Source organism: Stenella coeruleoalba, assembly GCF_951394435.1.
Source record: "Stenella coeruleoalba genome assembly, chromosome: 1".
Classification (NCBI taxonomy): Eukaryota; Metazoa; Chordata; class Mammalia; order Artiodactyla; family Delphinidae; genus Stenella; species Stenella coeruleoalba.
Window position 1 is genome coordinate 161753452 of NC_137169.1, and position 14548 is coordinate 161767999.

Here is a 14548-nt window from a genome sequence, read left to right on the forward strand (position 1 = left end):
CAGGGGGTGTGACCTCCCCCATAAAGGAACCGCCTCCCCCATAAAGGAACCGCCACCCCCAGGTTTTCCCCTCTTGTCAGTGGAACCTGTGACCAGTGGTTCCTTCCTGTCATTTTCCTCCCGGAAAGTGGCTAAGGGGTGCATTCGAGCATGACTCTAGACCCCTGGATGGGTTTTGGAGTAGAGGAGTGCCTGGGGAGAGAACACAGTGCTGGGTATGAAGCTTTTGGCTGCGCTTTCCTCTTTCCGAAGTACACGCACCCCCCAGCACACACAGCAACAGAGGCAGGTGATTCCCTTGGGCAAGGATGGCAAACGTGTACAACCTAGCTCCTCACCTCCCACTCTAGTCCTCAGGATTATTCCAGTTTAGCTGCTGGGAATTTGCATCAAGGGCCTGAAGTCTCACAGCACCTAGTAGAGAAAATGTCAGTGTCAAAACTGGGGTTCTAATTTTGGCTACAAACACTGAGTCTCTCCGCCTGGAGACAGAAGTAACTGCTAGACTAGGAAACATTGGGTTTCTTCCAAAGGATCAGTTTTTCAATAGGTGGTGTAGGGATGGGTGGGGAATAAAGGTTGATGTATCTGGAGACTTTTCAGTCAGGGGCTGGAAACAGTTCCTGCTCCATTCAACAGTCTTCCCTGCTCCCTTTTCATCTTGCCGCAGCTAATCCACCTGTATGTAAAATCTTGATATGCCTTCTATTCCCTTCCCACCTCCTATTTTTTTTATCCCCCTTTAACAGTTCCCCCTTTCCTGTGAGTTTTTTTTTTTAATTGAAGTATACCAGACCTATGGGAAAGTGCACAAATCCTAAGTGTGCAGGTCAACAAATTACGACACAGTGAACATACCTGTATAATGGCCACCCAGATCAGGAATTCGACCATTACCAGCACCCCCAAAGCCCTCCGCATGTCTCCTCGCAGTCACTATGCCACCTTCCTTCCCAAATTAACCTCTATCTAATCCCATATGTTAGTTGTATCCGCTTTTGAACTTTATATAAATGAAACCATTCAGTTGGTACTATTTTTTAAATTAATTAATTATTTTTGGCTGCGTTGGGTCTTCGTTGCTGCACATGGGCTTTCTCTAGTTGCGGTGAGCGGGGGCTGCTCTTCATTGCGGTGCACGGGCTTCTCATTGTGGTGGCTTCTCTTGTTGCGGAGCACGGGCTCTAGGTGCACGAGCTTCAGTAGTTGTGGCATGCGGGCTCAGTAGTTGTGGCATTCGGGCTCAGTAGTTGTGGCTCACAGGCTCTAGAGCACAGGCTCAGTAGTTGTGGCACACGGGCTTGGTTGCTCCGCATGTGGGATGTGGGATCTTCCCGGACCACGGCTCGAACCCGTGTCTCCTGCATTGGCAGGCGGATTCTTAACCACTGCGCCACCAGGGAAGTCCCTCAGTTGGTACTATTTTGTGTCTGGCTTCTCTCACTCAGTATGTTTGTGAAATTCATGCATATTGTTGTGGTAGCAGTAGCTCATTTATTTTCATTGCTCTATGGTATGCCATTGCAGATGTTGATGAAAAAATTAATCAATAGTCAATCTAAGAAACAAATAGAAAATTTTATTTGAGGCAACCTGAGGATTATAACTCAGGAGACAGTTTTTCAGAAACCTCTGAGGACTGTTCTGCCCATTAAAGGTCAAAGCACAGTTATATACGTTTTTGAGACAAAGGTTTATACACCAAATGACATATTGACAGTTTACGCAATCCAGATCTGCAGTATAAAGCAGTGGGTCATCATGACCCCTTACAAGATTGAGAAGGAATGTTATCGCCTAAGGAGGTCTGGTTAATACAGACGCACGATACACACTAAAGGGGAAGGAGGAGGCCCAAATGGGAGAGAAAACTTTTTTGTTTAAATTTTTCCTGTCTTGGAATAAAATATGAATTTTATTTCGTCACCATTAAATGCATATACCACAATTTATTTTTCTATTATTCTGGTGGACATTTGGGTCGTTCTCAGTTTGGGATTGTTATCAATAATGCTGCCATAACCGTTTTGTTTCTGTCCTTTGATACACTTATGTTTCTATTTCTGTTGGATATATACCTAGGAACAGACTTACTGGGTCATAGGCTATGTTTATATGTTTAGTGTCAATAAATGCTACTAAATCATTTTCCAGAGTGCTCATGTTAGTTTACACTCCTGCTGGCAGCGTCTTAGAATTCCAGTTGCTCCACATCATCATCAACGCTTTGTACTGTCGATCTATAAAGATTTAAAAATGTTAGCCATTCTGGTGGGTGGTATCTCATGGTGGTTCAGGTTTGCATTTCCTTGGTAACCAGTGAGATTAAGCACCTTTTCATATATTTATTTACTATTTGGATATCTGTTCAAGTACTTTGTCCATTTCTTTGTGCACTTTCTATTAGGCTTTCTGTCTTATTGCTTTGTAGGATTAAAAAAAATTAATTTATTTTATTTATTGATTTTTGGCTGTGTTGGGTCTTCGTTGCTGTGCGCAGGCTTTCTCTAGTTGCGGCGAGCGAGGGCTACTCTTCGTTGCGGTGTGTGGGCTTCTCATTGCGGTGGCTTCTCTTGTTGCGGAGCATGGGCTCTAGGCGCATGGGCTTCAGTAGTTGTGGCTCAGGGGCTCTAGAGCACAGGCTCAGTAGCTGTGGCACATGGGCTTAGTAGCTCCGCGGCATGTGGGATCTTCTCGGACCAGGGCTCGAACCCATGTCCCCTACATTGGCAGGCGGATTCTTAACCACTGCTCCACCAGGGAAGCCCTATAGGATTTCTTTATACATTTCAGATATGAGTTCTTTGTTGGTTACGGGTACTGCAGATATTTCTATGAGTATATAAATACAGAAGGCCCCAGTTTTGGGGTCTTCCAAAGCCTCAGGGCCACTGGGACAAGACTATATTTTGATCACTAGTGTACTCCCAGCTCCCAGCACTTAGTAGGTACTAAATAAATATGTGGAATGAATGATGGATGAGACTCATTCAGGTAGTCTGCCCTGTGTTGCGCTGATTCCTAGGGCCAAACACTGAAAGGGGATAGAGGGAGCAGATTTCCTTCCAGCCCAGCCAGCTGTGACCTTGGGAAGGGGAAGACACCCAGCCCTTCCCTACTGAAAAAAGCAGAAACAGCTACAGTCTGTGAAGAGAGAAGCAGGGATGTAGGGAGCAGAGGGCGCAGTTGAAAAGACAGGAACTACAAGCAGGGAGCAAGCCAGCCAGATACTTCAGAAGGAGAGACTCGGAGGTGGAGGGGGCGGTGGTGTCAAAGAGAGACAGTAAGGGTCTCTGAGCATCACAGTGGACCTTTGTATGGCAAAAGCCTCCAAGGTCATGCAGGCGCTACTCCTGCTTACTCTTGTTTTTCTTTTGGCCGAGCTGCTCTGCATGCAGGATCTTAGTTCCCCCACTAGGGATTGAACTGGGGCCCCCGGCAGTGAAAGCACTGAGTCCTAACTACTGGACTGCCAGGGAATTCCCTCCTGCTTACTCTTTTTTGTAGATATCTCTATTGGGGTATAATTGCTTTCCTCCTGCTTACTCTTAAAGCTTGTTAGTTGAGAGAGCTCTTCTACACTTTTCCTTTCCAAAGGAGATGCCTTGAGACTGGTTGTGGCGTCTCATTCCTACCTCCCCAATAAGGAACTTTCTTCTTCAGAACTGGCTTTAACTTCGTTATGGCCTATAATATCCATCGTGAAGATGAAAGACCACTGAGTCACTGCCAGCCCCTTCATCTCCAGGAAGTCTTTCCCCAGGCCTGTTGTGTTCTCTCACAGTGTTCTGTCACCATCTTTCTCTCCACTGTCCTCTCCTTCCTCTCCTTCAGCTATAGCTGATACCAGGTCAGGTCAGAAGTCTGACCAACTCCCATGACTACAGAAGAGAAATTGCTCCCTTGCAACACTGCAAAAACCTCACAGCATCCCCTCCCTCCAGAAGACAATGAGGCTAGAAGCTGCTCCAGAATTTTCTATATAGGATAAGCGTGGGGACTTAGCAGTTTAGCCGGAGACGGGTTGATGAAGTGTCATGAAATGGCGCCTCTATAGCAGGCACAGCGCTTCGCTTAGAGTATGAGATTGTTGGCGGGGGTGGAGGATTCGGGGGAAGGAGGAGGTGTTGATCACTGGCCAGGGGCCAGTGGAGGAGCCTGGGAGGGAAGTACCTCCGTGGGCGGCCCTCTTCAGTCTTGCTTGGCACTTTTCTAATATATGGTTCATTTAGCTTCCATCCTGAGGTCCTCCAGGTCCCTTGGCCTTCTTTCAGGAACAGCCGCTATCTACCAGTGGCTTCTCCACGAACTACCTGGATGCTCATCCTGAAACGTTACAAAATTCCGGAGCCCTGTAAATCCTGGATCCCCTAACTAGCATGGTATAGTCACAAGACTAGCCTGACATGGCTGGAAAGTTTTCTGTCTTTTGTTTCTGCTGGGGAAGGGATGCCCCCTCCCATTTTTCCCTTTGCTATAACCCCTCCCCAGCTATCTCCCTCCCAGAGGTCAACTTCTTTCCTGCTGCCCTGAGCTAAGGTGATATCCCCTTCCGGCTTTATTCAGTTCTAGGAGGATGTAGTGATGGGGGTGGATGGGGAAGTGTGGCCATCTGTGCTCAAAGCTAGTTGCTCTCACCATCCCCTTTTCTTCTAACTGAGCTCTCCTTTCCCAAAGCCCCCTGGGTACTCTCCCTGGATTCCTTTAGGCTGGATGGTTCCCGGTATTTTGGAACTGCAGTTCTGAAATTACTGGGTATAACTGGGAAGAGTTAACAGCAAGCAAAATAGTCTGGTGAGCTATAACTGGGGAGATGAAGTAATCTGTGAGAGAGGCAGAGTTGCAGAGTGGAATGTGCCACAGCTTTGCAATCACATGGGTTTGAATCCATGCTCAGTCACATATTAGGTATGTGACCTTGAGCAAACTCCTTTATGTCTCTGAGCCATTATCTAAAAAATGGAGACACTACTCTCTTTCTTAGAGATGCTGTGAATATTAGTGATACCGTAGCATTTGGAACATTTCCCACACACGGTAAGGACTAGTATGATTTCACCAAAGAGGAAGAGCCACAAATAAGAATTAGGTACCTGGAAGGGGCAGCTCAGGCTCTCTCTGGGACTCACACTGAGGTCTAGACTTCACAGAGTGTGAGGGCACTCCTAACTGCAAAGTGTTAAAGATGGACCATCTCTGTCGCATGGACGTGGGTGGGGAGATAGTCTGGGGGGCAGCACTCCTGTAGTAAGTTATCGGCCAAAGATGAGTAAGCTTGATCTTTCCAGAGACAGGATGCAAGAAGATCATATTTTGCAAACCAGATTATCTAGTTTCAAAATGCCCTCTGCGTTTACTGCCCTTTGATTGTCTGCTAGCCCAGGGTTTCCTAAACAGGCTTGGTCATAGGAATCTCCTGTGGGCACTTCTTTTAAAATATAGATTTCCAGGCTTCTCTCCTGGAAATTCTGTTTCCAAAGATCTGGTGCCAGGCCAGGAAATCCACCCTTTTAATTAGTGCACAAGATGACTCCCATGATCTGACCAGTTTGGGGAACAGTGCCCCAACCCTGTGGTTCTCAATCAAGGCTACATATTAGAACAATATGCCTTTGTCATAGGAGGAAACACTGAACACTTGGAAGGCTCTGGAAGTCTTCAAAGACATGGAGATGCTTCAGTTGAATCTTCCTGTGTGGATTTACATATTGACTCATTTAATCCTAATAATTACTCTGTGAAGTAGGCTGTTTCAACGTAACAGCTCAAAACCAAGTCTGTGGATTGGAGAAAAGTAGGTGTATTCAAAAGTTATTTAGGTTAGTGACTAGGGAAATGCAAATCAAAACCACAAGGGAGGGCTTCCCTGGTGGCACAGTGGTTAAGAATCTGCCTGCCAATGCAGGGGACATGGGTTCGAGTCCTGGTCTGGTAAGATCCCACATGCCGCGAAGCAGCTAAGGCCATGTGCCACAACTACTGAGCCTGCGTGCCTAGAGCCGGTGCTTTGCAACAAGAGAAGCCACCGCAATGAGAAGCCCGCGCACCACAACGAAGAGTAGCCCTCGCTTGCCGTAACTAGAGAAAGCCCATGCACAGCAACGAAGACCCAACGCAGCCAAATAAATAAATTAAAAACAAACAAAAAACCCACAAGGGATACCACTTCACAGTCACTAGGTTGCTCATTAAAAAAAGAGGAGCAAAACCCAGAAAATATAACAAGTGTTGGTGAGGATGTGGAGAAATTGGAACCCTTGTCCGTTTGCTGGTGGGAATGTAAAATGGGGCAGCTGCTGTGGACATAGTTCAATATTTCCTCAAAAAGCTTAACGCAGAATTACCATATCACCCAGCAATTCCACTGCTAAGTATATGCCCAGAAGAATTGAAAACAGAGGAGAAAAGCATTCTATTTAGAGGAAACTGAGTGACATGGCAGGTAAGCAAGGGAGACTGTGGCATTTCCAGGAACAGCAGAGTTTTCAACGTGTGGCTGCACGCATGTAGAGAAGTGGAGGGTGAAAGATGAAATATAGTCTTCGATGATTAAGTTACACAACTTAAGACGTATTGTTTGATGTGTTGGGTTTGTTTTCCCAACTAGGCTACAAAGTCCTTGAACATAGAGGCTTTATGTTTTAAAATTTATATTAATTTTTAATGCCTTTGCTGACACCGTCTACTATTTTAAAGACTATTTTCTTTTTGGCCACACCACGTGGCTTATGGGATCTTAGTTCCCTGACCTAGGATCCAACCTGGGCCCATGGCAGTGAAAGCACCGAGTCCTAACCACTGGACCACCAGGGAATTCCCTAAAGATTATTTATTTATTTTTAGATGTTGGGGGTAGGAGTTTATTAATTAATTAATTTATTTTTGCTGTGTTGGGTCTTTGTTTCTGTGCGAGGGCTTTCTCTAGTTGCAGCAAGCGGGGGCCACTGTTCATCGCGGTGCGTGGGCCTCTCACTATCGCGGCCTCTCTTGTTGCGGAGCATAGGCTCCAGATGTGCAGGCTCAGTAGTTGTGGCTCACGGGCCTAGTTGCTCCGCGGCATATGGGATCCTCCCATACCAGGGCTCGAACCCATGTCCCCTGCATTAGCAGGCAGATTCTCAACCACTGCGCCACCAGGGAAGCCCAAAGATTATTTTTTAAGAGCAGTTTTAAGTTTACAATAAAGTTGAGAGAATGATACAGAGATTTTCCATATACCCCTTGTCCCCACATGTGCATAACCTGCCCCGTTAATCAACACCACTCATTAGTGTGGTACATTTTTCACCAAGGATGAACGAACGCCGACATCATAATCGCCCAAAGTCCATAGTTTACCTTAGGGTTCACTCTTGGTGTTGTACATCCTACGGGTTTGGACAAATGTATAATGATATATCTCTCTCACTATACTATCATACAGAGTATTTTCACTGCCCTAAAAATCCTCTGTGCTCTGCCTATTCATTTCTTTTTAGCACTAAATAATATACCATTGGCTGGATGTACCACAGTTATTTATCCATTCATCTACTGAAAGATATCTTGGTTGCTTCCAAGTTTTGGTAATTATGAATGAAGCTGTTGTCAACATACATGTGCAGGTTTTTGTGTAGATATAATTTTCCAACGCCTTTGGGTAAATATCAAGGAACACGATTGTTGGGTCACGTGGTAAGAGTTTGTTTAGTTTCGTGAGAAGCTGACAAACTGTCTTCCAAAGTGACTACTATTTTGTATTTCCACCAGCAATGGAAGAGAGTTCTGTTGCTTCACATCCCCAATACCATTTGATGTCATCAGTGTTCTGGATTTTGGCCTACAATTATAACAGGTGTCTAGTGGTGCCTCACTGTTTCAATTTGTATTTCCCTGATGACATATGATGTGGAGCATCTTTTCACCTGCTTATTTGCCATCTGTGGATCTTTGGTGAGGTGTCTGTTAAGGTCTTTGGCCCATTTTTTTTTTTTTTTTTTGTGGTACGCGGGCCTCTCACTGCTGTGGCCTCTCCGTTGCGGAGCACAGGCTCCAGACGCACAGGCTCAGCGGCCATGGCTCACGGGCCCAGCCGCTCCGCGGCATGTGGGATCTTCCCGGACCGGGGCACGAACCCGTGTCCCCTGCATCGGCAGGCGGACTCTCAACCACTGCGCCACCAGGGAAGCCCCATTTTTTAATTGGGTTGTTTGGGTTCTTATTGTTCAGTTTTAAGAGTTCTTTGTATGTTTTGGATAACAGTCCCTTATCAGACGTGTCTTTTAACATGCTAATTTAAATTTACAAATTTGGTTCTTCTTCCTTGATCAGACCCTTAGATATTGAGTCTCATTTATTCTTGTAGTGTTAATTTATGTTGCTATGTTGATGACTCCCAAATATCTTTGTCTTAGACTTTTCTTCTTAGCTCCGGACTTGGGTGCCTCAACACTTCCCACTTGTCATATCTGAAATGGAGCTCATCATCTCCTAGATATCTACTCCTTCTTCAGTCTTCCCCTTCTCAGTAAATGTAATCACTCTCCTATTTGCTCAAGTCAGCTGGCTGGGAGTCATTCTTGACTCCTTCCTCTATTTCTCCATCTCCCTACCATCCATCAATCACCAAGTGCCATCCATTGGCTCCACCTCCTAAAGACTTTTTGTTGGATTGATTTTTTTTTTTTAATTGAGGTAAAATTCACATAACATAAAATCAACCATTTAAAAGCATACAATTCACTTGCTAATGGATAAACAGCAAGGTCCTACTATAAAGCACAGAGAACTATATTCAGTATCCTATGATAAACCATAATGGAAAATAATATTTAAAAAAAGAATGTATATATAACTGAATCACTTTGTTGTACTGCAGAAATTAACACAACTTTGTAAATCAACTATACTTCAATAAATAAAATAAAAGCATATAATTCACCAACATAGAAAACAAACTTAGGATTACCAAAGGGGAAGGGGGGGAGATAAATTAGGAATTTGGGTTTAAAAGATACACACTACTATATATAAAATAAATAAACAACGAGTATAGCAGAGGGAACTATATTCAATATCTTGTAATAACCTATAATGGAAAAGAATCTGAAAAAAAATAGAATAACCTAAAATGAAAGAAAAATGTTTCACGTGTACACTATTCTGTACACGTGAAACATTTTAAATCAGTATACTTCAATTTAAAAAAATACGATCCAGTTAGCATTTAGTACGTTTACAATATTGTGCAACTATTACCTCTATTTAGTTACATTTTCATTACACCAAAAGGAAACCACTTAATCATTAATCACTCCCCCTTCCCCCCTCCCCCTAGCTCCTGGCAATCACTAGCCTGATTTCTGTCTCTATGGATTTCCTATTTTGGATGTTTCGTAAAAGTGGAACCACGTAATATGTGACCTTTTGTGTCTGGCTTCTTTCTCTCAACATAATGAGTTCAAGGTTCATCCATGTTGAAGCATGTGTCATTGCTTTTCATGGCGACTTAATAGTACACAGTATGGATACAATGTATTTTGTTTATCCATTCACCTGTTGATGGACATTTGGTTTGTTTCCACCTTTTGGCTATTGTGAATAGTACTGCTAGGAGTACAAACTTTTGTTTGAATACATGTTTTCAGTTCTTTTGAGTATATGCTTAGGAGTGGAATTGCTGGGTGATATGGTAATTCTATGTTTAACTTTTGGAGGAAACAATAAACAGTTTTCCACAGCAGCGGCACCATTTTGCATTCCTGCCAGCAAAGGCACCAGGGTTCCAATTGCCCCACACCCTCACCAACACTTGTTGTTTTCCTCTTTTTTAATTATGGCTAACCTAGTAGATGTGAAGGGGTATCTCTTGTGGTTTCGATTTGCATTTCCCTAATGACTAACCTAAATAACTTTTTAATACACCTACCTTTCTCCAATCCACTGACTCGATTTTTCAACTGTTACATTGCAACAGCCTACTTCCTAGGGTAATTATTAGTATTAAATGATTATACACACACAAATCTATCTATATCTAGATATAGATATACATAGATATAATTATTTAGAACAGTGCCTGGAATAGAGTAATCACTGTGTAAGTGTCAGAAAGAAGGAATAAAAGGAAGAAAAGAAGGATGGAAAGATGGAAGGAAGGAAAAATAACCTCTTAACTATTCTTCCCTTTCCCATTGTCCCTAAGTCAAGTTCCAGAATTCCTATCCTGACTTACAAGGCCCAAACAGGCCTCCTTTCAGTTTCCTGAAGGCAGCAGGCTCTCATTTGCACACTCTATTATGTCTGGCACATCTTCCACCGCACCCCACCCCATTCTCCCCAATTCTTTGCCTTGTTAACTCTTATTCAATCTTGAAGTCTTAGCTTATTCATGACCTCCTTACCACAGAGGCCTTCCTGATTCCTCCGACTGGGCACCATCGGGTATATAAAATAAGACCTTATCTCTTAGACCTGGGCAAGAGAGCTCCTTGCCCTGGGCTTCATGCTTTAGAAGGTACCATAGATTACAGCCACAAAAGAACTAAATCTATTAAAAACCTAGAGGTGTTTCTGTCACTTGGGATTCAGCACTCAGTGCTGGCACAGAGCACCTGTCACCCTAAACACATATTTCTAAGACTAACATAGTTCAGGCCCCAGAGAAACGCTTTTCTACATAAATTGCCCTGTGTCTTCAGAAAGAAAAAAAAATTACATCTGAAATGCCCTGAAGGTTTGTGTGTTGTGTCACTGTGAACTTTGGAGACAGACTAGCTTTGGAGTGCAGGGAGGAATTCAGCTGTCAAAGTGCTTAGCTAAGGGAAAAGAAAATTGACTTGTCAAGTCCTTCCTCTTGGATAGCATGATGGTAATAGGTTCCTGCGCGACATGTTATTTCCCAGGAGTGCTGAGCGACCATTATCTTGCTCCTCTTTGAGTCCCAATTTCTGGTTTTGTAGGAACTCATGAATTAGTGTAATATCTGCAACATTGCACATGGTGGTTGAGGAACATTTTGTAGCATTAAGTAATTTATAGCATTCTTACATTTGTAGGTCTAGATGTCACATATATGAAATGATACTTATCCTTTTTATTGATAGCCTCATGGACACTGAACACAAAAATTGCAAATAGTTTCATTGTTATTAAAATATTTAATTAGGTTTAAAATTTGAAAAAATTAATGAAGTGTCCAACTCTTCAGTAGGAACTTTGTCTCTCTTATTTCCTCTGGAAGAAAAGAATACTGGGTCTAGAATGGCCAAGTTTTCAGCAACTCAGGCTCAAAATCAAGGGACTTCAGCCAAAATTTACTCCTTTCCTTTCCCACTCTCTTTGCTTATGAATATTTTGTCTTCCTTCCAACCTTAGGGAGGTATGAGTGAGAAGCTTGAGCTAATTCCTTGATGGGGGTGTGCTGTGCACTTGTGATTATCTGCTGAAGCTCTTTCAAGGTGGACTTGGGGAGTGGCAGATGGATGAAGGTAGGGGTGGAGGAAAGTCCCAGGTTCATTGGCCCATCCTGCCCAGAATCTTAGGGCTCACGTTGTTCTGGCCAGCACTTTCAGCTGCTCTTTCCAGAAAACTTCAGGGGACAGAGGGCTGGAATTTCTGTGTTCTCAGAGACAGGATTTGGAGCAGCTCCCTCTCAAGGCTTTCCTTCCCACTCCGGGGGCTCAGAACACTATTGTTTCTGATGCTTGAAGAGAGTGGTGAGACCAGACAGGGACAGCGTTCCCTGCTCACTCTTCTCCCAGTTATCCCACAGATCATTAGAGACCTGGCTGTCCCCAAACTCAAGAAGGGGGAAGAGCTGAACCCAGAAGCAGGGGGTGGGTGTGTAAGGAATGCTGCCAGACGGACGGAGAGATGTGACTAGGGAGAGGTCAGCCAGGGGAACAGAGAGCTTGAGCTAAGAACCAAATCCAACAGTAGAACAGTCTTTGTCCTTGAGATCTCCCTGGGTCAGAATGAATGAGCCAGACACCACAGGTTCTTGGGGCAGGCAGTGTGGTGTGACTGAAAAAGCACTGGACTTGGGGATTTTTGAGCTGCATTTGAATTCTAAGGCTGCCCCTTAAGAACTGTGTAATCTGGGCAAATGACTTCTCCGAGCCTCAGTTTCCTCTTCAGTACTATTAGCACAGGCTTTGGATGCAGACAGACTCTGCCCCTAACACCTGCATGACAAATTACTTAACCTCTGAGCCTCAGTTGCCTCATCTGTTAAAAACAGGGGCAGTAACCCCTTTGGAGTGATTGTCAGTATTAAATAAGATAATCAGTGGGAAGTAGATTTCATCAGTCACAAAGGATCATGGGATAACAATGAGCTTGGGGCCAGGTGACATGGGTTTGAAACTGCCTCCAGCTAGATGCGTAACTTCTCTGAGAACCAACTCCTCCTCTGTAAGAAAAATGATGCCTTCTTCACGGGGGTTCTTATGTGGCTCCGATGAGATAAGGTGTTGTGAAAGCACTTTGTACAGCTCTGCCCAAATGTGAAGAATCCTTTTTGTTCTTCAGCTTACCCTCTAACAAAGGCTGAATGAGTACTGAATTGGCCAGAAAAGGGAGGGCGAGGGAAGGAATGTGAATCTTAGGGGGAGTAGCAGAAAACCTCAAATAATTCCTGCACTGTGTTTCTAACACTTTCCATTAGGCCCCAGCTCCTAAGAACAGCTCACATCCACAGGCAGGCAGGAGGGGCCGGGCATTGTGAGGAGGGAAAAGGAGCCCACTGCCATCAAACCCCAGGAAGGCATGGAAGATCCTTGTCTGGAGAAGAAAAAAAGAGGGAGTCTTTCAGGTCTCAGCTCCCTCTGTGTCTCCCTCCATGACCTTGACTCCCTTGTGATCCACAAAGCACAGCTCCCAGCCTTGAGCCAAGAAATGCTGCCTTTCAATGCTCCCCACCTGACAGCTACTGAGCAGATTCCAATACGCTCAGGCTTAGATTCCAGAGAAAAAAGACAGGAGCTCTGCAGTCCCCTAATGGAGGGCAGCTCGCCCCTCCCCCTGCCCCACCAGCCAGAGCAGAGCCCCTCCAGGCAGCCCCCCCACCCCATGTCCTCCACTTCTCTTTGATAAGTCTGAATTAGGACATGATGCCAGCGTCCTGCTGGTCCTGGGCTCCAGAGAGAGGCTGCCCTTCTCCTGGGAGCTCAGCCCGTGGGATGTGCAAGGGAAATGTTTCCACAGATTAGTGCCTCCTGGGGTGGGACAGCAGCAGCAGGTGGCAGGAACAGGGCAGGGGAGGGAGCAAAGCCCAGGGAGCCCTTTGGAGGAGCCCGAGGACAGAGGCTTTCTTCTCCAGGCTCCAGCCTCCAGAACCAGGAGGTCTGGGGTTCCTCCAAAGCCCCCTGCCTCTGTTTTACCCCCCAGCTGATGCAGCATAGACCATTTTATTTGACCAATTGTTATGGCAATTATGGGAGTATCATAGTTTGACTAAGTCTTCCTCCAGGGGTAGAATAAAAGGGAGGATAAGGGGAGGGATGCAGGGGCAGGAGAGGAGAGATGAAGAGCCAGCTAAACAATCCAAGATGACGGGGCGGGGGCTGGGGGAGGAAAGGAAATTACAGCAAGAAGAAATATATAGGCCATGGAAAAGGCAGCCCAACAAGCGTGCCCTAAATTAAACACTTGTAGAAGGTCAAATCTGGTTGATATTTTTCAAATCTGCATTTGTTCAGTCAGGACTTAACAAGGAGCAGTTAAATCACCAGCGTGAGACAGACAGGCCAGATACCTTCTAAGGTAGTGACAAGAAGGCAGTAAATGCCGGTTGGCTGAGGGATGGAGTTGCCGGGAGGAAGGGAGAAGCCGGGCTCCTGCTGGCCTTCCCCTTCTCCCTGGCCTTGTTCTTGAGTGTTGAGTGAGTTTAGGAGTGAGCAAGGCAGGTGGGTGAGGTCAGTATAATGTGACTTTGACCCAAAGTTTCATCAACACTGGCTTCCCCCTTGGGTTAGTCCTGGCCCAGCATCAGCCATCCCTGATCCAGCTGGCTCCCCGACCTCACAGTTCGTGCAGGTGAGGAACTGGCCTTGGGTCTGCGTCAGCATTCTGGAGGAACTCGAAGATGAACTTCACCTGGGTCTCGTAGGCTTGGACTGAGATTTTCTCATTGATTCCGTGGATGCTGAGGGAAAGAGATTTGGGCGGGAGAGTCCATTGCTCTAGTACAAGTGTTATTACAGAGCACTCCCCACCCTACATCCCCTGAAGCCATTGGCCTTTGACTGTCCAGGGGTAGGAAATGGGCAAGGTGGGAGCAGCCCTTTGTAGGAAGCGAGGTTTCATATGACATGTTGGTCATCTCTCCAGGATCCGTGTCCATGGCGAAGAACAGTGGGGGCAGATAATAATAAACTCCTGGGGACTGCAAATCATCTCCTGCTCTGGAATCCATTTGATAATTTCTCCTCTGAGGGAAAGTTATCTTTTAATTCTAAGGCCAGAATTCCAGCTAGACTTATCTCTAAGCCAGCCATCCCCCACCCCACATTACTAGGGGCACAAGTGGATAGGGAGGGCAATTGCCCAGGGTACCTATGACTTCTCT

At 45.2% G+C, this 14548-nt stretch overlaps 1 protein-coding gene across 2 annotated transcripts in view; it reads right to left on the bottom strand.

Moving 5' to 3' along the window:
• Positions 1 to 16: 16 nt before the first annotated feature.
• PM20D1 (peptidase M20 domain containing 1) overlaps positions 17 to 14548 on the bottom strand; it is a 33599-nt gene continuing 19067 nt past the window's right edge. The window contains exon 13 of one of the 2 annotated variants that reach the window (XM_079939572.1): positions 17 to 1558. In XM_079939572.1, the coding sequence (XP_079795698.1) occupies positions 1543 to 1558 (16 nt within the window). In that variant the 3' untranslated portion in view covers positions 17 to 1542. Of the gene's footprint in view, positions 1559 to 13063; positions 14126 to 14548 lie in introns of those variants that run through there. The other variant, XM_079939571.1, reaches the window with a different exon arrangement.